Source organism: Xiphophorus hellerii, chromosome 21 (assembly GCF_003331165.1).
Source record: "Xiphophorus hellerii strain 12219 chromosome 21, Xiphophorus_hellerii-4.1, whole genome shotgun sequence".
NCBI classification, from domain to species: domain Eukaryota; kingdom Metazoa; phylum Chordata; class Actinopteri; order Cyprinodontiformes; family Poeciliidae; genus Xiphophorus; species Xiphophorus hellerii.
Window position 1 is genome coordinate 23,808,115 of NC_045692.1, and position 22,061 is coordinate 23,830,175.

At 38.2% G+C, this 22,061-nt stretch overlaps 1 protein-coding gene across 1 annotated transcript; it reads left to right on the top strand.

Moving 5' to 3' along the window:
* The first annotated feature begins 9,251 nt into the window (after nucleotides 1-9,251).
* On the top strand, nucleotides 9,252-17,630 carry LOC116712277 (uncharacterized). The gene is made up of 11 exons (XM_032552158.1): nucleotides 9,252-9,595; nucleotides 10,485-10,802; nucleotides 11,184-11,459; nucleotides 11,550-11,641; nucleotides 11,852-12,735; nucleotides 14,199-14,329; nucleotides 15,544-15,861; nucleotides 15,938-16,201; nucleotides 16,455-16,550; nucleotides 17,026-17,065; nucleotides 17,504-17,630. The coding sequence occupies exons 1-10, from the start codon at nucleotides 9,529-9,531 to the stop codon at nucleotides 17,061-17,063; spliced, it is 2,484 nt and encodes an 827-aa protein (XP_032408049.1). The 5' UTR covers nucleotides 9,252-9,528; the 3' UTR covers nucleotides 17,064-17,065; nucleotides 17,504-17,630.
* Nucleotides 17,631-22,061: the final 4,431 nt, after the last annotated feature.

Sequence of the window (22,061 nt, forward strand, 5' to 3'; positions counted from 1 at the left end):
GGTATGAAGGCCGGACTTCGCTGTACCCTGAGCAGTTGGGTAGGGGCAACGCCTCGCTGCGGCTGAGCAACGTGAGCGTTGAGGACGAAGGCAGATATCAATGCTACACCAGCACCGTCAACGGAAACAAGGAGACATACATCCAGTTAAAGGTTTATGGTACGAAAACATTCAAACACTCTCTTCTCTCTACACTCAGCTGCATTTAAACTTGTCTTTCCTAATGCAGAGTGACTCTGACTCAAAGACTAAAGTCCATCATCATGATAATCTGTGACACACCTTAAAAGCTGCTCGTCTACATTTCTAACATAGTTAGGTGTAGTTTAAGTCCTTTAAAGGTGATCTATTATACTTCCTTTTACAGGGTAAGGCACATCTATGGCCTATACAAAACACGTTCATTCCATATTTTTGCACAAACTCATTCTTAGATAATGAGACTTTAGTTTCAGAATGAGCTGTTTTAGGGCGTCTGTCACTTTAAATCCATATAAGCTGCTGGCCACGCCCCCATCCTAACCTTTACAGTCACTTTGTGAAACTGGCCCCAAATAGTTGCTCTATTCTGGATGGTAAATCAACAACAAAACACTTGTTTGTCCAGCAGCCATTATGCAGCGGTAGAACCAGCTGACCAAATGTGCTGTTGTGCCACTTGTGTTGCTAGGTAACGGGCTGGGCTCGGCTGGGGTTGCTAGGTAACGCTGCAGTGCCTACTACATGTGACTTAATATCTTGGAGATTTTTGAAAGGGCTCATTTTCCAGACACTAAGAAACATTATAATAACTTATTGCCAAAAAAGAGCTTGGGCTGTTTTTAGAAGCAGCAGAGACCCGAATGGAATCATAAAAACGTGCAAAATGTGAATTTTTTTTATAATAGGTCCTATTTAAAATAAGACTGAAAAAGGAAAAATGGAGGCAGATGAGTCCAGTACAGCACTTCTATGAAGCATTAGTACAATAAAAAGTCAATATTTTTAGCTATTACGTTTTCATAGAAACAGAAAGAGAAAGTTGGTGTTTAGTTAAAGGCTGTAGTTTAATGATTTGATTTTCACTTAGGAGTCATAATTATCATTTCCAAGTAGAAAAAATCCAAAAAAGGTAAATTGTTTGTCAGAAATTCAGTGAAAACATGGAGGTTCCTCGCTCAGCTCTCACTCAAAATCCAACATGGCTGCTGCGTGTCTGAAACAAACTGTTTACACTTCTGACAGTTTGTTTCTCATTAAATCATTTCGAACAGATATTCCAACACGTCTGTAATTAAACATGCTTCTTTGGAGACTAAATACATAAAATCCAAGGAAAATATTTTACTAGCTGACATTGCTAATAGAAGCTAACTTGTTAGCAAGCACACAAATTACTCTGCTTACAGTTGACACTGATGTATACATGCATGTATTTTTAAAGATGTTTTCACTTGTTCCTGTGAGTTGTTTTAAAGTATTTCATAGGTAAAGTCGGATTGGATGGAATAATTAGCTTTTCCCTCTGGGTGTCGCTGGTTTCACTGGGTTTGATATTTTCTCCAGATTCAGAAGGAAATAAAAAATGGCCACCAGAATTAGATTTTCGTTGAGACAGTTTTTGAAATGGCTGCATTTCTGTCTAAATCAACAATAATTAGCTCAAAATCCCATTTCATTATGTTGTAAAGTTAATTAACTTTCAAACTGCTGACACCTCATTGAGCTCAGTGAGCAGCTGAAGAATCAGAGGTTCGGCATTTTTTAGTCAGTAACTGGTGAGAACAGCAACAAGTTTGAAACTTCATGTTACAAAATAGGTTTGGATTTGAGATAAAAATGTTTGTGTTCAGATTGTTGTGACCTCGGTCAGCACCTGGACAGAAACGCTGCCAGAAGAGACTGATAGTTTTGTTCAAGGATGTGAACTTTAGAGCTGATACTGCAAAACCCTGAAGTCTGTGGAAAGTTGCTAATCTTACAAAAACTGAGAGGTTTTATTAAAACAACAATTGACACAGGAATAAAAGAAATAAACTGATAGACCAAATAAAACTCCAAGTGTGATTAATAATTCAGAACGAAAGCAGGAAACAACATGAGGCCGAAATTTAGGAGTAAAACACGCAACAGAGTTAAAATTTTATCTGGGTGAAGGATGGCACATGAAGAATGTGGGATTACAACTTTTTAAATTCCTCAGGTTTCTCCTCAGGCCTTAAAGTGAAAGAAGAAAACTTTTAACATCAGAGGAAAACTCCCTGTTCTGGCCAGAGATCAGTCATTTCACAATTACTTAAGAAAACTCCTCCTGTGTGTCCCGTCCTTCATTACTAATAAACCAAAAAAACAAAACAAAACAAAGATTAAGCTTAAATGGTTAAAATGTATTTCAGGAATAAAACAGAAAGTAATTCTTTCCTGAAACTATGACAAAACTCCTGCGTAATGTCAGGCCATCTGAAATATTTCAGGTAACTCAGGTGAGAAGATTCTTTCACTTCCAGTTATGATCTGCAGCTGATGGTGTTCATCAGGCTCCATCTTTACTACTTTTCATTCTCCATATCTATAATGTTGACATTATAGATAAAAAAACTGTAGTTATGTCTGTGATTTTATTCTTGTAATTTATTAAAATGTCATTTTCTTTGTCAATTTGTTAAGTTTCTGGGTAAATAATTATAAATAATACCCAGACAATATGGCATCAAAATAAATAATAAACCGTCAGTAAATCAATCTAAACCACAGAAAAATATATTGGATGTAACTCAAACTATCTCTTTAGTGGTTTCCATGGAAACCAAGTTCGGTCCAAATGTGATTTTTTTTTTCCAAACGCCAAATTATTTACTTCCTTCGACAGAGTGACTGGAAACGAAGTCACAGTCTGAGACGCTCTGAGAGCGATGAGTAGGACTCATACATGTGGAAAAACTTTAAAAAAGACTGAAAACATTTATTTAAGAAACCAGGAAGTAAAGGATGGGAAAGAAACAATGATGGAGATTTCCTCCATGTACCGGTTCAAACCAGAACAGAGAAAATATGAGTTAAACTGCATAAAATACAGAGAACTGAATATGGCAACACCTGACCTGATAAAGACAAAATGTTGCATCAGGGAAGCACATCACCATCACAGGTTAATGTTTCCATAAATAGACCTGCAACTATTCACTCAGGTTTAAATGTGTTTCGTTTCAGCTCCGATTAAAGACGTCACCATCAAGAAGTTGGAGAATAATCTCACCTGCAGTTCAGACGGGATCTACCCAGAACCCAAACTCACCTGGACCATCGGCTCCCCATATGATCCACCGGAAAAACCCAACATATCGAGGACTGAGTCTCAACTTTACAGCATCAGCAGCTCTATACCTTATAACCTCAACGCCCATCATAATGCTGCAACCTGCAGCATCACCACAACGAAAGACCAGAAGAAAGCGACTTTACTGGAGGAGGGTAGGCGGAAATGTTCCTTCTAGAAGATGGAGTTCATGTTTCTGGTGAATATACGCGTTTAGCCTTTTAATCTTGTGTGTTTATTTACTTTTAGCTCTAAGAAACTGTTCAGCCACAGAAACAACAGTTGAGTGTCAGAGTTTGGACGCTCCTCCGGATCGGATCGTCTGGAGATTCAACCATGTCGACCTCATCCTGACACGGCGCCGAGGTGAAGCGTTTGAGGCGACAGCGGGGTGGAAGAAGCATGTGAAGGAGGTTTCATCACAAGGAGCCCTGACACTGATAGATCTAAAGCTGGAACATGAGGGAACGTACACGTGTGAATCCGTTAACACCAAGGAAACCGCCATAGCAACCACACCGCTACATTTAGTAGAAGGTAAGATCCAGGAACGTCCAGATTATTGCTCCTAATCTCTGGTTTATAATTAGAAACAAGAAGAAAAGATTTTAAATCCGTTTTCACACCTGTGGTTCATCCAGAACCTGCCATTAAAACCAGGTGCCATCTAAATATGTCTGGAGTGGAGAACCAGATGGAAAACAGGAAACAGGAAACAGATTCTGAGCCAGTAGAAAACAGAGAAAATCATCATCTGTAGTTTGTTTCTATAGATGTAGCAGGCAACCACAACTAAAACATATTTTCACTTTTGGTTTTATGTTTTATGTCTCTGTATTAAACAGAATTTGTGTAAAATTTGCAAATGTTTCTCTTTGTTATTTTTTCTTCTCTACTGTAGATGGAAGCACTTCAGTCGTTGTTGCTGTAGTGACTGCAGTAATCCTCATAATAACTGTCATATTTGCAGCTGTGATTTATATACGGATAAAGCAGGTAGGATTATTTCTCCTATTTTCTGTATCTGTTATTGTTTGTTTCTTATTTATGATATGAAAATAGATTAAATTACATGCTAAGCTCATTTGTTCTGACTTTGATAAACAGTAGCATTTAACCAGACTGAAGCAGATATTAAAATAATTTATTTATTACTGTTAAATGTTTTCTCCAAAAAGTTCATGAAGACTAACTGAGGAATTTTGCTTTGCTTTCAGAAATACCATCCTGCTCCCCAAGGTGATGATATGACAGCTAGGTGAATCTTTTAAGTCTCTGAGAGATCAGAACCGGTTCTACGTTTGGGTCCGGTTTGGACTCAGAGTGGATCCAAGAACTATTTTTATGGCCTCAGATTGAGGCTCGACGAACAACCTCAACTCCACAGAATCAGAAGTCAAGGCAGCAATAATGTACAAACTGTAACTGGAGGTTTTGGGAAGGTTTTCTTTGGACTCTGGCTGCTTTATAATTCAGTCTCTTAACTTTTTTCAGAGAAACGCCATTCAGCTCTGATCTATGAATCATTCATACATTAAAAACCTCCAGCAAGGTTTGCAGTGAATCCCTGAATAATTGGGGGAAAAAATTAAAATTAGGATACGACCTTCCAATGACAAGTTTTAAAGGAGCAAGAGAAGAAATCCAGCATCATGTTTCACCTGATGTGACTCCCAATCATTCTGCCTTGTTGTCTTTCTAAAGTAAAGACTTGAAAACCTTCAGAAACATTGAACATCAATAGTTTCGGCTGCGTTGCTCTGCTCCGCCGCCGACCTTCACAGAACGCTGAGAACAGACTGTAGGGAGATTTCAACCTCGGCGCTTCCTGTGTGTTTGAGCTCTTCAGCGTCCAGCTGCCTGGAGACCCTGGACCGTCAAAGATCTGCTACCTGAACTGAACCTGAACTGAACCCTGGGAGGAAGAAGGAACAGATGCAGAACGAGACACGACGGCAGAACGAGACACGATGGCAGAACGAGACACGACGGCAGAACGAGACACGACGGCAGAACGAGACACGACGGCAGAACGAGACACGACGGCAGAACGAGACACGACGGCAGAACGAGACACGACGGCAGAACCCTGAGATGAAGCTCAGCTGAGACTGGATTTAATAATATAAATGTCTAAAACTGTTTTTTGCACGATAAATAATGAAGGGATTGTATTAAGTTGTTATCTACCTCATTTTTTAAAAAACATTATGAAGAATAAACATTATTTTCTGTCTTTAAGCCGGAAGAACAAATTCTAAGAATGTTTAAAAATATCAGTTTAAAAACCACAGTTGCTACTTGTAAATTGACCTAATTGGTAAAATTTGCACTTTCTGAAGTTAAAACATTTATCCATCTGATGTGAAAGAGATGAAAATATCTGTTAAATGTAGAAGTTTTAAAAGTCAAACAGCTGTAATCCAATATTTACTACTGTACCAGAAACGTGCAATACTTTAAAGTTTTACATAAATACACAGAATTTATGTAAAATTCTGTAAAATGAAATGAAGATAATCTGACTGATTGTTAAATGTTTCTGTCTCTGTATGCTTTTATTAGGCTCTATGATTTTCTGTGTGTTTATTTTGAGTTTTCTGTGTCTCTGAGTCTCCATGTTGTCCCGTCTCCCCTTGATTGTTTCCAGGTTTGTCTCGTTCCCTGATTACCTCCTGTGTTGTTTTTTTTTCCTGTGTATTTAATGTCTCTGTGTCTCTGTTGGGTCCTGGTCGTTAGTCGTTAGTGCGTGCCGTCTCTGTCTTCATGTCCATTCGTATAGCCAGTGCTACCTGTGTTTAGCCCTGGTCTCTCTGCAGTGCTGCCTGGTTTTGGCCTTTTTCATCATTAAACCACCATTATTAATCTAACCTGGTTCCATCGCGTCTCATCCACACGAATTCATGACATCTTTATTATTTCATGTCTTTATACACTTTGAGATTTTTCTGTTTTGTACTTTAAATCTCTGTTTTGCTAATTGTTTCAGCTATAATGTTTAATCCTGTTTTCTCTTTGCAGATGTTTGATTTTAAATATTAATATTTCTTATGAGTCTCAGAGGTTGGACAGAATCTTACCATTAAAATTTCCTTAATCCTAAATAATTTTACTTACTTGTGTGATGCTGCCTTAATTACAGTTTTTAAATGATCTTCCTCGCCACATAGCATTTTATTTATTGTTATCTGAAAGCTGAATGTTTTAAACAACAAATAAATAAAATAAAAATATAAATATAAAATGGCTCTATGCCTGGAAAATACATGACACTGGCCCTTTAAGAGCAGCTTTAATCTCCACATGGTCTTTAGCTTTAATTATGCGGTTTAAATAAACAGATATGGAAATGTTTCACTTCAGTTTATTTTTGCATATATTACATTTCAATTTTAATTATATATCACTTAATATCAATAATGGCTACACTTTGAAACACTTTTTAAAAAATCCTCATAAAATTCAAGCTTCATGGACTCTGCAAAGATCAATTTCACTGCTGTCTGGAGGTCAAAGGTCATGCCTTAGTAATATTCTCATTGTCAAGTTAAATCAGGGGCTGCACAGTGGTGCAGTCGGTACCAAGTAGGTACTGAGTTTGATTCCCGGCCGGGTCTTTCTGCACAGAGTCTGCATGTTCTCCCTGCATGGTGGGTTCTCTCCGGGTTCTCCGGGTTCCTCCCTCAGTCCAAAAACACGACTGTCAGGTTAGTTGGTCTCTCCAAATTCTCCCTAGGTGTGTGTGTGTGTGTGGTTCTGTCTGTCTATGTGTTGCCCTGCGACAGCCTGGTGACCTGTCCAGGTGACCCCGCCTCTCGCCCAGAACGTTATCGGGAGAGGCAGCAGTTTTCCAGATAACGGAGAGCTGCTGCCTCCTGACCCCATTAGGGACAAGGGTTTTAGAAAATGGATGGAAGTGAAATCAGTAAATCCAGAACTTTTGAATGTACTCACTGCCTCCACCCAACTGGCATGCACCTCTCAGAGAATCAAGCGCACCCGAACCTTTCTCTGCTCAGCAGATAAATCTCAGGTAACCTGGCTCACACATGATCTCTCCAGACAGAGATCCTCAACTGAACGCTTCCTAAAGACACAGGAAACTGTCATGATTCACAGATCACATGATTCACAGATCACATGATTCAGACTGAATTCAGAAAATTAAAACAGATTTAATGTTTGGTCCAAAGTTTTTTTTATGTTTGAAAACAGATAAGTTGCAATATAGTCTATTTATTCATTCACTGTTAACTTAAAAGTAAAGTATTAAATCATTACTTGGGAAATTAAAGTTAAAATGAAGTTATTGATATTAGTAATTAATATTTCTCCAAGTTTTCGACCTGCTCATGTTTCCTACTCATGGAAAATGTATGTTTGGTGTTTATACGTCGCTGATGAGATTCATCTATTGACATGAAAACAAAAAGAAAGGATGTCACTGAGATGAGTTGTTTGGAGGAAGTCGGCCTTCTTCCAAATTTGGACAAAGTTATATGTGAACAAAACTCTGGACACTCAGTCACACTTCTAAAAATACCCACAGCTGCCAGTGGGAGTTTAAAATAACCTACATAGTGTAACATTCACACACGTAACATCCATCCATCCATCCATCTTCTTCCGCTTATCCGAAGTCGGGTCGCGGGGGTAGCAGCTTCAGAAGGGAGGCCCAGACTTCCCTCTCCCCGGCCACTTCTTCTAGCTCTTCCGGGGGAATCCCGAGGCGTTCCCAGGCCAGCCGAGAGACATAGTCCCTCCAGCGTGTCCTGGGTCTTCCCCGGGGCCTCCTCCCGGTGGGACGTGCCCGGAACGCCTCACCAGGGAGGCGTCCAGGAGGCATCCTGACCAGATGCCCGAGCCTCAACTGGCTCCTCTCCATGTGAAGGAGCAGCGGCTCTACTCTGAGTCCCTCCCGGATGACTGAGCTTCTCACCCTATCTCTAAGGGAGAGCCCAGCCACCCTACGGAGAAAACCCATTTCGGCCGCTTGTATCCGTGATCTCGTTCTTTCGGTCATGACCCAAAGCTCATGACCATAGATGAGGGTGGGAACGTAGATCGACCGGTAAATCGAGAGCTTCGCTTTTTGGCTCAGCTCTCTCTTCACCACGACGGACCGGTACAGCGCCCGCTTGACAGCAGACGCTGCGCCAATCCACCTGTCGGTCTCCCGCTCCCTTCTTCCCTCATTCGTGAACAAGATCCCGTGATACTTGAACTCCTCCACCTGGGGCAGGACACCCCCCTTGACCCGGAGAAGGCACTCTACCCTTTTCCGGCTCAAGACCATGGCCTCGGATTTGGAGGCACTGATCCCCATCCCGGCCGCTTCACACTCGGCTGCGAACCGCTCCAGCGAGAGCTGCAGATCATGACCTGATGAGGCCAGTAGGACCACATCGTCTGCGAAAAGCAGAGACGAGATCCTAAGGCCACCAAATCGGTGGCCTTAGGATCGATTTAAATCCTAAGGCGTGTGTTTAAATGTTACACATGTAACATTTAAACACATTTAAACTTTGTGGCGCTGCTCATCGTTACTCACTGCATTAAAACGACTCACATCGTCTTTTACTGACCTTAAATCAGACTAAACCTGCTCAGTTCTAGGTCAGTTAAATTTAGCAAAAAATATTTCTATTTCCTAAATTTCAGAAAAATGAGGGATAGTTCACACCGATTAGAGCTGTTGACCTTTGAACCCATGAACAAAAAGCTGCAACATTGGAGTGAAATATTAAAATATAAAAGTAATGACAAAAACCTGACAAAAGTTGGACTTTTCATGAACTTTATGGCCTGAATATGAAAACTTTATAAATCTAAAACAAAGTTAACCTGATAACTCGTTTACCTCCAACCTGCATTTTGTTCAACATTTAATGTCATTATGGCTTCATGATAAAGCGTATTAACAGGTTATGATTAGGAACGTTACAGTTTGTGACTGATCTACAGTCAGCCTTTATTCAGTGAGAAATAGATACTGACTGGTATCCAGTTCTACTACTTTTATTTAAAACATAGCTTTGCTGATTTGAATAAAATGTTCTTCCTGTGCTGCTGTAGGCTGCAGCTGCCTGATAGTTACTGTTTCCTTGGTTTGTCTCTGAAGAACAACATGGGAGCTGGCTCACGATTCCAGTTTGGTGAGATGTTTTAAATCTCCGTCACGCCTTTTCCTTCCCATCAGCTCCGCCGCCAGTCGGCTGAAACCCGACCGGACGATGACGGAGATGAAGTGTGTCGTGTTTTGGGGCGTCGTGACGTTTTTCTGGACCCTCTGTGGAGGAGGTGAGTGACACATTTACAGATTATTCAGATTTATTTTAATCCAGCTTCACCTGCTTTTATTGGGATGTTGGATAATTGAAACCAGAGCAGTTAGAGACACCAAGCAGGAAACAGACCAGATTAAAGGATTTTACTGATATTATAATCATTTCCACTGACTGTGTGACTTGTCGTAACTTTTAAGACAATTATTTTAAATAAAAAAATATGCATCACAACTTAAACGTAAGTGCTTTAACATGAACCCCAGATTAATACAGATAAGATAAATCTTTATTGTCACAAGGACAGTGAAATTTAAAAGGTGCCATCAGTCAGTGCATATGCTTAAAAACGCAGGTGCGACGCTGCCACCTAGTGTTCAATTATTGAATTACATTTGTCTTTGCTGGGTTGCAAACACAACTCACTGCAAAAACACAAAATCTTACCGAGCCGTTTCCTTTAGTTCCCTGTATAAATATCTTATTACGCTTTAAACAAGACAAAACTAACTGGCAGTAACTTTACAGGAACTTGTTTTAAGTCAGTAATTCTTTAATATTGATTTTAATAAAATCCTGGTAGATTATTTCACTTCTAACACGTGAAAAATGTTTTGTTATAAGAGGAGCTGATAATTTTTCATCAATATTCAGAAGCTATTGACTTAAAATAAACTCTTTCATGTTGTTGAAAGGTTGTTTGCTAGTTTTGTTTTATTTCAGGAGCAATAAGATATTTGAACTAGAACATTTCATAGTTTTGCAGTAATAAATCAGTATTTTTTAGATGCTGCTTGTACATTTTTACATTCGTATAAAACTAGAAAAGCAAAAAGTTTAGGTTTTCATATAAAGTTACATTTCCATGATGAATATATTAATGTAATTTCTTCTCTCTGCTGCAGACAGAGACGTCTCCTGTGTGTTCAGTCAGGTCTGCATCCTGCCATGCAGCTTCCAGCCGGCCGACGGACCGGCGGTCCACTGGACTCAGCTGGCAGCAGCAGAACCTGCGGTTCATTCTTACTATGACGGCAGAGACAGGGTCCAACACCAGAACCAGAACTTCAGAGGCCGGACGTCTCTGTTTGTGGACTGGGTCTCCTCAGGAAACGCCTCTCTGCTGCTGACCGGAGTGAAGGTCCAGGATCAGGGCAGATATGTTTGCAACTGCAGCAGCTCAGCAGGAACCAGGCTGGCATTCATCAGAGTCTCAGTGGACGGTGGGAACGAACCCAAGAACCTGCCATCAGAACCATCACTTCTTTATCTTCATCTAGTTTCTTCTGCAAATTTCTTAGTAAACTTGAAATAAGACAAACTAACTTAAAAGTAACTTTTCAGTAACATGAGCTCGTTTAAAGTCAGATTGAGAAAAAAATCCTGGCAGATTATTTCTCTTGTAACATGAAGAAAATGTCTTTTATAAGGTAAATAATCCACCAGTGGATCTGGAAGTTTTGGTCAATTATTGACATTAAACAAATTCCCACGTCTTGCTGAAAAGTTAATTATAAATTAATTTTGTCTCATTTCAACAGCGCTGAGATATTTACACTAGAAAATAAAGAAATTCTTGTTTTAGTAACAAAATGTCCTCGCAGCTCCGGTGAAGACGGTCAACCTCCGACAAGCAGAGAACCGGCTCATCTGCAGCTCGGACGGGATCTACCCCGAACCGAACCTCACCTGGTCCACCGAGCCGCCGTCCGAACTGGTCCTGCAGAGCTCGACTCTGGTGCAGCTGACCGAGCAGCAGCTGTTCAACATCAGCAGCTCCCTGAAGGTTCCGGACAACGACACCGACCTGACCTACGTCTGCACCGTCAGAACCCGCAGGAACCACGAGGCCAACAGGCTGGAGAACCCGGAAGCAGCAGGTGATTGGTGTGAAGTCATCCGGTCGTTTTAAACCCAGCAGAGTTTAAATTAAACCCAAACGTCTCGGTGTGAACATGCTGTGTGTTCAGGTCGAGTTCAGGGGATGGGGATAGTTGCTGGAGTCATTTTGGTGTCGGTGTCAACGATCGCGGTTCCGGTCTTTGTTGAAAAATGTATGAAGGTAAGCCTGAGTTATTCTTTTGTTGAAGCAGCGAATAAATGCATAATTATAGACTATATCTATCAATATTTATATATTTATGTTTAAATGTCTCTTAAGAGCAAATAGAGACTTTTAGAAGTTAAATTCTTCATTTGTTTGAACAAACTTTGTAACTAAAACTGATTCTGGTCCGTGGAAATGTTGATGGATGTTTCTGTGTCCCTTCAGTCCAGGAAGTCCAAACGATCCCGGCAGCAGAACATAGAAGACGAAGAACAAGCAGCAAATGGACTAATCAGCAGTCAGCTAGAAGAAGAACGACCAGAGAATGGACCAATCAGCAGTCAGCTAGAAGAACAACCACAGAATGGACCAATCAGCAGTCAGCTAGAAGAAGAACAAGCAGAGAATGGACCAATCAGCAGTCAGCTAAAAGAACAGGCAGAGAATGGACCAATCAGCAGTCAGCTAAAAGAACAAGCAGCGAATGGACCAATCAGCAGTCAGCTAAAAGAACAAGCAGATAATGGACCAATCAGCAGTCAGCTAAAAGAACAAGCAGAGAATGGACCAATCAGCAGTCAGCTAGAAGAACAACCAGAGAATGGACCAATCAGCAATCAGCTAGAAGAAGAACGACCAGAGAATGGACCAATCAGCAGTCAGCTAGAAGAACGATCACAGAATGGACCAATCAGCAGTCACCTAGAAGAACGATCACAGAATGGACCAATCAGCAGTCAGCTAGAAGAACAACCACAGAATGGACCAATCAGCAGTCAGCTAGAAGAAGAACAACCAGAGAATGGACCAATCAGCAGTCAGCTAGAAGAAGAACAACCACAGAATGGACCAATCAGCAGTCAGCTAGAAGAAGAACAACCACAGAATGGACCAATCAGCAGTCAGCTAGAAGAAGAACAACCAGAGAATGGACCAATCAGCAGTCAGCTAGAAGAACAACCACAGAATGGACCAATCAGCAGTCAGCTAGAAGAACAAGCACAGAATGGACTAATCAGCAGTCAGCTAGAAGAACAAGCACAGAATGGACTAATCAGCAGTCAGCTAGAAGAAGAACAAGTAGAGAATGGACCAATCAGCAGTCAGCGGTAAACCAGCTGCACTGTAAACTCTTTGTGTTGTGTTCAGTGTTTTGCAGGACTAAAATCTCTTATTTCTTTTCACAGGATCCTGGAGGAAACTCAGAGTCTCCACCCACAGGAAAACCAGACAGGCTAAACTGCACCTGGGTGGAGCTGGAAACGAGCTGACCTCTCAGGAATAATGGACCTGATGGTGTCCTGAGAGCCAGAAGGATCAGCACACCGACCAGAACCAGAACCAAACTGGTCCGTCTGAACCAGAACTCTGAGGAGATTCTGACCCGCTGCTACCAGACAAACAGAACCAGCAGACGGCTGTAAAAACGTTGAACTGATGTTAAGATGAGGCACTTTATGTTATTGCACTTATTTCTTCTGAATTTATATATTTGAGGTTTTCTTGCTGTTTTTAGGTAAATCTGCTCCATTTTTGTTCCATCAACATGTTAAGATCATTTAGTTTTTCTTAGTTTGTTACCTCAGTAAAATGAAAGTTATTCACACATCACTCCGGCCTTCAGGGAGCTGCTAACCGGACTTTGAGTGAGCCTGAAACAAGGAAGACGGTGGAAAGACAGGAAGGAGGAATATTCTCCATAAACTGGATAAAGTTCTGCCGGCAGCAGGTTCTGTTTGGTTTCAGCTTCTTTTCCTTCATCATTTTATGTGCAAATTTATTTAAGTTTGCATAGTTTCATCATCATGACGCTGCAAAAACACAAAAGTATTTTTGTTCTAGTTTCCAGTGTAAATATCTTAGGACATCTGAAATAAAATCAAATCTTACAAATTACCTTTCAACAAGATATTAGAGCTTGTTGAATTATTAACTTGATTCTATTGGTGATTTTTTTAAACATGTAAAATATTTTCCAGGTTTTAAGTGAAATAATCTGCCAGTGGAACATGTGCTTTGGTATCTATAGTCAATAATTATTGGCTTAAAACAAGCTGGTTTATCTTGTTAGAGTTACTTTAAAGGTATTTTTGCCTTATTTAAACTGTACAGAAACGTTTACACTAGAAACAAGACAAACACTCTTGGTATGATTTTGTGTTTTTGCAGCTGTGAGACAGAAACCAGATCCTGAACCCTGAGTCTCTCAGCCACGATGCTGAAACATTAAAATGTAAAAAAATGCAGAAACAAACAGTGAAAACCTGAGAAATGAGCTGCAGCTCTTTTACTGTGAAAAACCTGATTTTTGTTGCAAAGTGCAGAATGTTTTACTGCAGATCCAAACGGTGGGTCAGTCGCTGCAGAAGAGAAGAACCTCCAGTAATTTATTGTGATAAATATATTTTCTTTTTCTTGTTTTAAATCTGAGACAAAAACAAAAACAGACTCAGGAAATGTGACGATGATAATTCAACTCTGTGCTGCACTGAAGGCTGCAGTCAAATAAAAAGTGAAACTAATAAACAAAGTGGGTGGAGCAGTTTCTCTAATCTGATCCGTTTCCATGAAGTCATAATCCCAGCAGGGAGGGCAGGCAGCATGAACTGGGACCAGTCACTGGGACCAGTTGGACCATGGGCAGCATCAGGAGCTTCATGGTTCTGCTGGTTCTGAGCTTCCAGTGGATTTCTTCAAAAAGAGGTGAGTGAAACGTTCATCATGTTGGTCTGAGAATAAAAACAAAAACCAGACGGTTTGAAATGTTTCTGCTCAAACTTGAGTCAGAAAACTTCAACTCATCTGACAGTTTAACAGTTTTCTTCTCTGTTTCAGTCGAATTATGAATTTCAGACATTTTTCAGTTTAATGTTTATAAACATGTCTTAGTTTATGAAACAATATTTAGCTGCACACTTTCAGTTTCCTGATGAGAAGCAAGAAATAATCTACCAGCCTCTATTAATTGTATATATATATAAAAACATTAACATACAGAGGAAACAGATATTTTTTACTTTAGCACTATAAAAATCTGCATTTATTATTGGAATATAAACATAAAGGAAATAAAAACACGAAGCAGAACCTGGATCAAGCAAAACAACAAACATCTATTTAGACTGATAAACATTCAGAGAAAAAAATAATTATTAAAGGAGAGAAGGATAGTTTCAGGTTATAGAAAAACTCAGATTTCCACCTGCAGGCAGGCTGATGAAATCTGTCATTTAACAGATTATGAATCGATCAAAAGCCAGTATAATAATATATGCATGTCTGATTATTCATTATTCATGATCTCAGTAAAACCAAACAAACCAAACTTCATAAATCAAATGAATTGGTGTTTATCAATAATGAGCTCAGATTTGTTTCCATCCAGATGTGAAAACATTTTTTATAATCTCACTTGGAAAAATGTTAATTTGATTCAGAAGTTTTACTTTTTAAAGCAGTTCAATATTCTGGGATGTTGCTGCCTCACCTCTAGAGGGCGCTGTTGTGACAGTTTTAACTAAGACAAACTTTCTTAAAGGTGGAGCTGAAATCCACAGGAGATTGTTTTGAGTCAATAATTTATTAATATTGATAAAAAATAGCTCTAGTTCCTCTATCAGGTTACATTTTTCCATGTTATCAGTGAAATAATCTGCAGTGGAACAATAAGAGGAAAACAGTCAAAACCGAAAACATCCTTTTATATAATTAAAGAATTATTTACTAAAACAAGCTCCTCTGCAGAAAAGTTACTAGTAAGTTTTTTAACTAATATTTTTGCACTAGAATCTAAACCAACACTTGATTTAATTTAATTAAATTTTTCCAGTGAACTCAGGACTTAAAATCAAATTGTTTCTTTTGTAATAAAGTGTGAATCATTTTTATAAAATATTATTTGTATTATTTTTTTGCAGTCACCCGGGTGACGTGTGTTTTCAGCCAGAGCTGCGTTTTGCCCTGCAGCGTCTCCAGCGGCTCTGACGTCATCATCAACTGGAGCCGCCTGACACCCGCAGACGGCACCGCTCACTGTTACTATGACAACCAGGACCAGCTGGGTCACCAGAGCCAGAACTTCAGAGGCAGAACCTCTCTGTTCACGGATCAGGTCTCCAGAGGAAACGCCTCCCTGCTGCTGACGGGGGTCAAAGTTCAGGACGAAGGAACCTACAGGTGCAACACCAGCAACACCAGTGGAAATAAACTGGTTTTTATTCACCTGAGAGTTGAAGGTGGGATTTAAAACAATTTAATTATTAATTATGTTGATATTTTTAACAGTCTGAATAGATCAGTGTTTTATTGCAGCTCCAGTCTCTGACATCAGAATCCATCAGGATGGAAACAGGATCACCTGCAGCTCAGAGGGGATCTACCCTCCACCTGAACTCACCTGGTCCACTGAGCCTCCATCCAACACGACTCTGCAGAACAGAACCACAGTCCATCAGACTGAGGAGAAGCTTTATGACATCAGCAGCTCTCTGACGGTTCCAGACGGTTCTGATCGGATCTACAGCTGCACCATCAGAACCAGGAGGAACCAGAGGAGAGCAACGCTTCAGAAACTGAGTAAGAATCAGAACCAGATGGTTCTGGTTCAGAACGGGTCTCAACTATCCAGATGAACCTCAACAGAAAATGATCAGCAAATTATTCTACTGGGTTTTTATTTAGCGGCAAATTAGCAAATAAATGCAGTTTGTTGTTAAACCAAGACAAGGGAAACGTGCATGCAGCCAATTTTATTTATAATAATAATAATAATAATAATAATAATAATAATAATAATAATAATAAAGAAGTTGGTCTTTTTTCTTTCCAGGAAATTCCCAGGTTGCTGATCAGAACTGGCAGATTATACTGAATATCCTGATGGCTGTGACTGGATTATCACCTGTAATCTGCACAGTGATGGCAGGTAAAATAATTCTGCTTTACTTTTTAATTTGTTATGCTGAATGATACCAGGAGAATATGTGATAAATAATAATGTAAACAACATAATGGTAATAGATTAATAAAGAGTTCTATGTTTCTGTAAGGATTTCCTCTTTATCCCAGTATTTACTTGACAGTATTAATATTTTGAGTCTGTTTAGCTACTGGAGAGAAATTAAATTCATCTGAATATAATTTTATTAAGAAAAAAAATCATCTGCTGTTTTCAGCAGTGATGAAGCTGCAGCTTCTTGATTTCCTAAAGCATTTTCTGCCTCATTAATCAAACATCTGCAGCAACATTTCTGGCATAGAAAGAAAGATAATTACTGTATATTATCTATATTCTAAGGAAATGTTAGTTACATTCAACAATACAGGTAAAAAGATAAATTTGTGATATTTTACACATTTTATTAATGTTGTTATCTAAGAACATTTTTTCTGTTTCCTAGAAATTATGAGTCGTCGTTGGAAGAATAAAGCAAACTAATGGTGAGTCAATTCATTTCCAATAAAATGCAACATATTTGACATTTTTTGCATCATAAAGTGATAAAAGACGAGCAGCAGGAGGGAAAACTCTGACTTGTTTTATGGAAGATAAATCTGGAGGAAAGTCTGGAGATTTATGTTTTAAAACTTTCATTTGTCACAACAAAGATGTTAAAAACACTGAATGATTTCAATAAACTTCATATTTAGATCTTTGTTATGCTCACATTTTAAAACACAAACACAAATATTAAGTTATGAGCTCATTTCCTGTCTATTAAGATTCATGTTTTATAAACAGAGTCGCAAAATAATTACTGCTCATATAAATGATGTTAATTAATGCAGTAAAAACAGCTTCATTCAGCAGGCTGACATTTAGTTTTTAAATAAATTTGTTATTTTTGAACTCTGTATTTCTTTTTTTCTGCTCTGCAGGAGAATCAGAGAATCTTCAGGACAAACCAGTTCAGGTTCCCAATGTCCCAGTCCAGACCAGCAGGATGGTGGAGTTTATGTACTTTAACTATTTAATGTCAAATAAAAAAACAGACAAACAAAAAAAGAGACATTTTGAAGAGCTGAAGATGAACTTTGGAAATCGAAAATTAGTGTTTTGGGAGAAATTATTTTGTCATAATTATTTCTGTGAAAAATCTTCATTCATCTCAACTTTACTTTTTACAAGCTGGACATATTTTTTCTGTATTTTATCATCTGTACTGTAATTTCTGCAAAACAAATTTCTTATTCTGCTGATCTATTTAGTTTTTCTTAAATTGCCACAGTTTATATTTTTGTCTAAATATTTCATTTATTTCTTTGCTCATCAAAGTTTCTTTATAGTAAGATTAAAAGTATTATTTGTAAGATATTTGTTCCCCCCTTTAAAAAAGTATTTCAATGAAAAAACAAAGACAATTGTAACCCAGTCCAAAATAAGGGCATTTTGTATTGAGTTAAGTTCGTGGAAGGAATAATAAGTTAGAATGTGTTAAGCATGTTTGCTTAAATATGTTAAAATTGTTATAAATAAGTGTTAACAATAAGAAATGTATTTAAAACCGTTTTATAGGAAAGTAATCTTCACGTATTTTATTTTGAAGGGCTTATGTTTGTAAGAGGAAGTGAGGTAGAACAAAGGAACTTCACTGGTCCGTGATTGGCTGAGGGTCAAGGAGAGACAGGAAGTAAGAGAAGAAGAAAAGGAGAAAGAAAGAGATGAAAAAACATGGCGGAGTTATTAATAAACGAGTGTTTTAGCAGATATTTAGTCTTTCAACTCGACAGTCTGTTAATAGATATCGACTCTACACTTCTGTTTACAGCTACTGTGATAATTTCAGACCGGAATTCACTGTACAGTAGGTGGAAAGTCATATGTAATGCTCGCTAACGCATTAGCATTCATTAGCACAGTGAATGGACATTGAGTACTGTGAGCTAACTCAGCTAACAGAAGACTTCACTAAAGTTTCCGTCGTGGGAGCGTCCAGAGTTGAGCTTAGTGCAGAGAGATGAGCTTAAACTGAGAGTTTTGTGTCTGCGTTGGATTTTCCTGCTGTTTCCTGAATCCTGTGGACCGAGGGACTGGTGAAGGAGCTGAAGACATCTTGCCAACTGGGACTAAGGACAGGAAGGTTCAAGATTTTCCTTTGGAGTAAGGTACCAAATTCCACGCTTCGTCATCACATCAGGCCTGCAAAGTTTTTTTTTTTGAATTATATTTTAGTTAATTATTGCCGGCTTAGGTGAACATTGAAGTGTGGGCCCACATTAATTAACATAGGTTTGTGAAACCAAAAGACTGAAACATTTACCATTTCTGTGAATTTATTATTGTGTTCAATATATGTTCAAAATCTCATACAGGTGTGTGTTTGATTTTTTGTAGAATAGTATTTGGAGAATATTTTTCTTGCTCAAAGCTATATTATTGGATGAAAAGAATAGAAAAGTACTGGTGTATTATTACTCTAAAGTGAAACTTAACAAAGGGTTAAACACGAGAGTGTTATTATTTGTAATTTAAAGGGTTTAATGAACTCAGGGGCCCTTACCTACTTCAGACTGGTATAACTGGGCTACACAATGTTTTACTGTTAAACTACAAAATGATTCCAGCTGAAAATGCAGTTAAAACAGAATAAAACTAAAACAAGTGAAGTGAAGCGTCTGTCCCTCTGTGATATCCATCATTAGGAATATTTTGTTTTTATTTGTTAATTTATCATAATCTGCTGTAAATGAGCTGTAAGTAATAAAGTGATTTAGGAAGAAGAATCTCAACCTTTTGCTGTAATATTTCTCTCAAGCTGCTCAAAGTGGCACTAAAAACATTTCAACAGCAGAAATTCTCTGCTTCAATATGGATTCAGTATTTTGAGCTTTTCTTCATCTTTGATGAAATGGAAATTATTTTTTTACTGTATTAGTTTTCTATTAAATGAAATTTCTTTTTGTTTTTTCTATGAATGCCTGAGTCATAATATCCATTTTGTTGATACTTTATTTGCTGTAAACTGTTTGCTGCCAGCAGGATGTTACTGATTTTAATAACAATCTTTTACTTCCTGTGTTTACAGTTTGCAATATATTGTTATTATCTAGTCCAGTAGATGGTCAACACTGTAAAACTAACAACTTCTATTGTAAATCAAACACTGTCATTTTGGACCAACTGATCAATAAAATTCAGTGTAAGCTGCTTTAAATGATTTCTGTGGTTCTGGTTTTGTTTGGGTCCAGGTTGGTTTGGAGTTTTGATTTTAGTTTCATTATTATTCCATCTTCCTCAATAAAACTACTATATTTTTTATTAATAGTACGGAATTACTGACTTAAAACAAGCTCCTATATTTGCTGAAAAGTTACTAGTTAGTTAGTTTTGTCTTATTTCAAGCTCACTATATATTATCACTAAGAATTAAACAAACATGGTAAGATTTTATGTTTTTCCAGTGAGGACTTTGGACCACTGAGGAACAGCCTGGTTCTGGGTTTCATTGGGTAAGATTTACTGATGCTGTCTCTGGTTCAGAAGTTGTTTCTCATGAGGAATGCGATGCTCATGATCGATGTGTAGAGCCCATCTGTGGGTCATGGATCTGGATTCTCTGACTCCGGCCTCAGTTCTCTCCTTGTGAAGTTTCCCCAAATTCGTGAATGGATTCTGCTTGACTCTCAAAGCTGCAGATCTTCCTGTTACTACTGCAGCTTTTTTAACCACACTTTTTCCATCCACTCAACTTTCTATGAACGTGTTGGGACACTGAATTATCAGTCACTTTTTGGGGCTTTTGACTGCCTTCTGTCCAGTCAGCAGTCGCCCCCATGTTTGTGTATCCCAGTGACTCTTTGCAGTTGTTTTAAAGATATTTTGAGTTTATTTCTCAGAATCAATCTCAACTGGTAAAATGCAGAGTGAGGGATTGGTTGATCTGTCCAGTTTACTCATGCCTTTCTTTAGTCTGTCCACCAGGTGGAGCTGCAACACCAACTTCTACTCTTTTGGGTTTTTCCTCATTGTCAGGTTAAGCAGTATGAAGCAGCAGCTGTTAAGCCAAAATGGAAAACAGCCAAAGTCTTTATGTTCTTGGTTACTGAGTCATTATTTGCTTTGATTCTGGCGTCAGCTGTTCTTCTTCTGGTAACATATTTAAAATATTCATATGGGTGCAAATGCAGAACTAGCAGGCTTTAGGGGAGCAGACAACTGAACTGGCAATTAAAGATTAAAACAAGCTTAAGCAAACTTTGAATGAACACATTGAATTCCAGCTCCTGGTTGTGAACTACTTTATACTGAATCTAAATTCACCAAGATGATAGGACAACAGGAATACTGTGACAATAATCACAGAGACAAAAACTGCAAAGTGCTGCTCAGCTGCTCTGATGTTGAGTTAGTGGTGAAGAAAAGTCAGTGAGTTGAAATCATGAATTGCATTTATTAAGACTAAAATAAAGTCTTAATAAATGACTTTATTTATTAAGTCATTTATTGACTTAATAAAGTCAATAAATGACTTTATTAAGTCATTTCTCCCCTTATGAGAGAAAACATCAAATGGTGTCTAAAAACATTTTGCTTCCTTTTCCAGGCTTATCTAAGTTTTAGATTCTAAGCTCCGCCTACAGAGACTGCCCCCTAAAAGGTCATGCCCTTTATATGAACACAAAAGCAGCTAAAAGAGAGAGAGGAAACAGAATCATTTAATCTTAACAGTTTGAACTACAAAATCAAATTTAGCAGCATTGATATTTTAAATCAGCAAATGTTACATTTCTATATCTATGGTCTGTATTAAAATATTAACATTCATGGGGCCCATGAAAGTCTGATGATTTAATTTGGATTCAACAGAAGTGCAAATAATTGATATTTATTTTTATTGTATGTTTTTGATTTGCTGTTTTTAAGATTACATCGTTTTGGGTTTAGAGATGGTCAGCAATGTCTCCCAGTAACATAATTACCCAGTAATACTTTTATATTTCTTGTTAACTTAATATTTTTTTATTTTATCCGGTGGATTGCCTCGGGTCCCAGACCAAAGGGCTCTGCACGTTTTCGCCGAGATGGAGATTCAGTAAAGTGCTTGGTCTAACCACATTGTAGAAGCTTAAATTCAGTTTTTGTTCATTCAGACTTTAGGATAAGTTATGTTCATATTTCTTATTATAATTTGTTTATTTGGATAAAAATGATAACTAGTTGGATCTATTGCATAGTAATTTACTATATTTGACTACACTAAAGTCTTGAAAATTTGCATATTTAATTGGAATTAAGGATTTTAGGGTGTGGCTAGCCAGAGTCAGTTGGGCAGTTGGAGTGGAGCCACACAGTTTTTTGACCTCACTCTCTTTCTTTTTAGATTTTCTTGTTTCTCTTTATTTTTCGTGGAAAGGTAACCTTTGTACCATTTTTTGTTTATTTCTGAAGTAAACCATTAAACTATATTAAGAGGATCTAGTTCCTTTTTTTTGTTTT

Bases quoted from the DNA above. Each gene is read 5' to 3' on its own strand.
- LOC116712277 (XM_032552158.1), top strand. From the start codon at position 9,529: ATGACGGAGATGAAGTGTGTCGTGTTTTGGGGCGTCGTGACGTTTTTC. The intron at 11,642-11,851 runs GTAAGCCTGAGT...GTGTCCCTTCAG, and splicing joins TTGTTGAAAAATGTATGAAG to TCCAGGAAGTCCAAACGATC. The intron at 16,551-17,025 runs GTAAAATAATTC...TCTGTTTCCTAG, and splicing joins AATCTGCACAGTGATGGCAG to AAATTATGAGTCGTCGTTGG.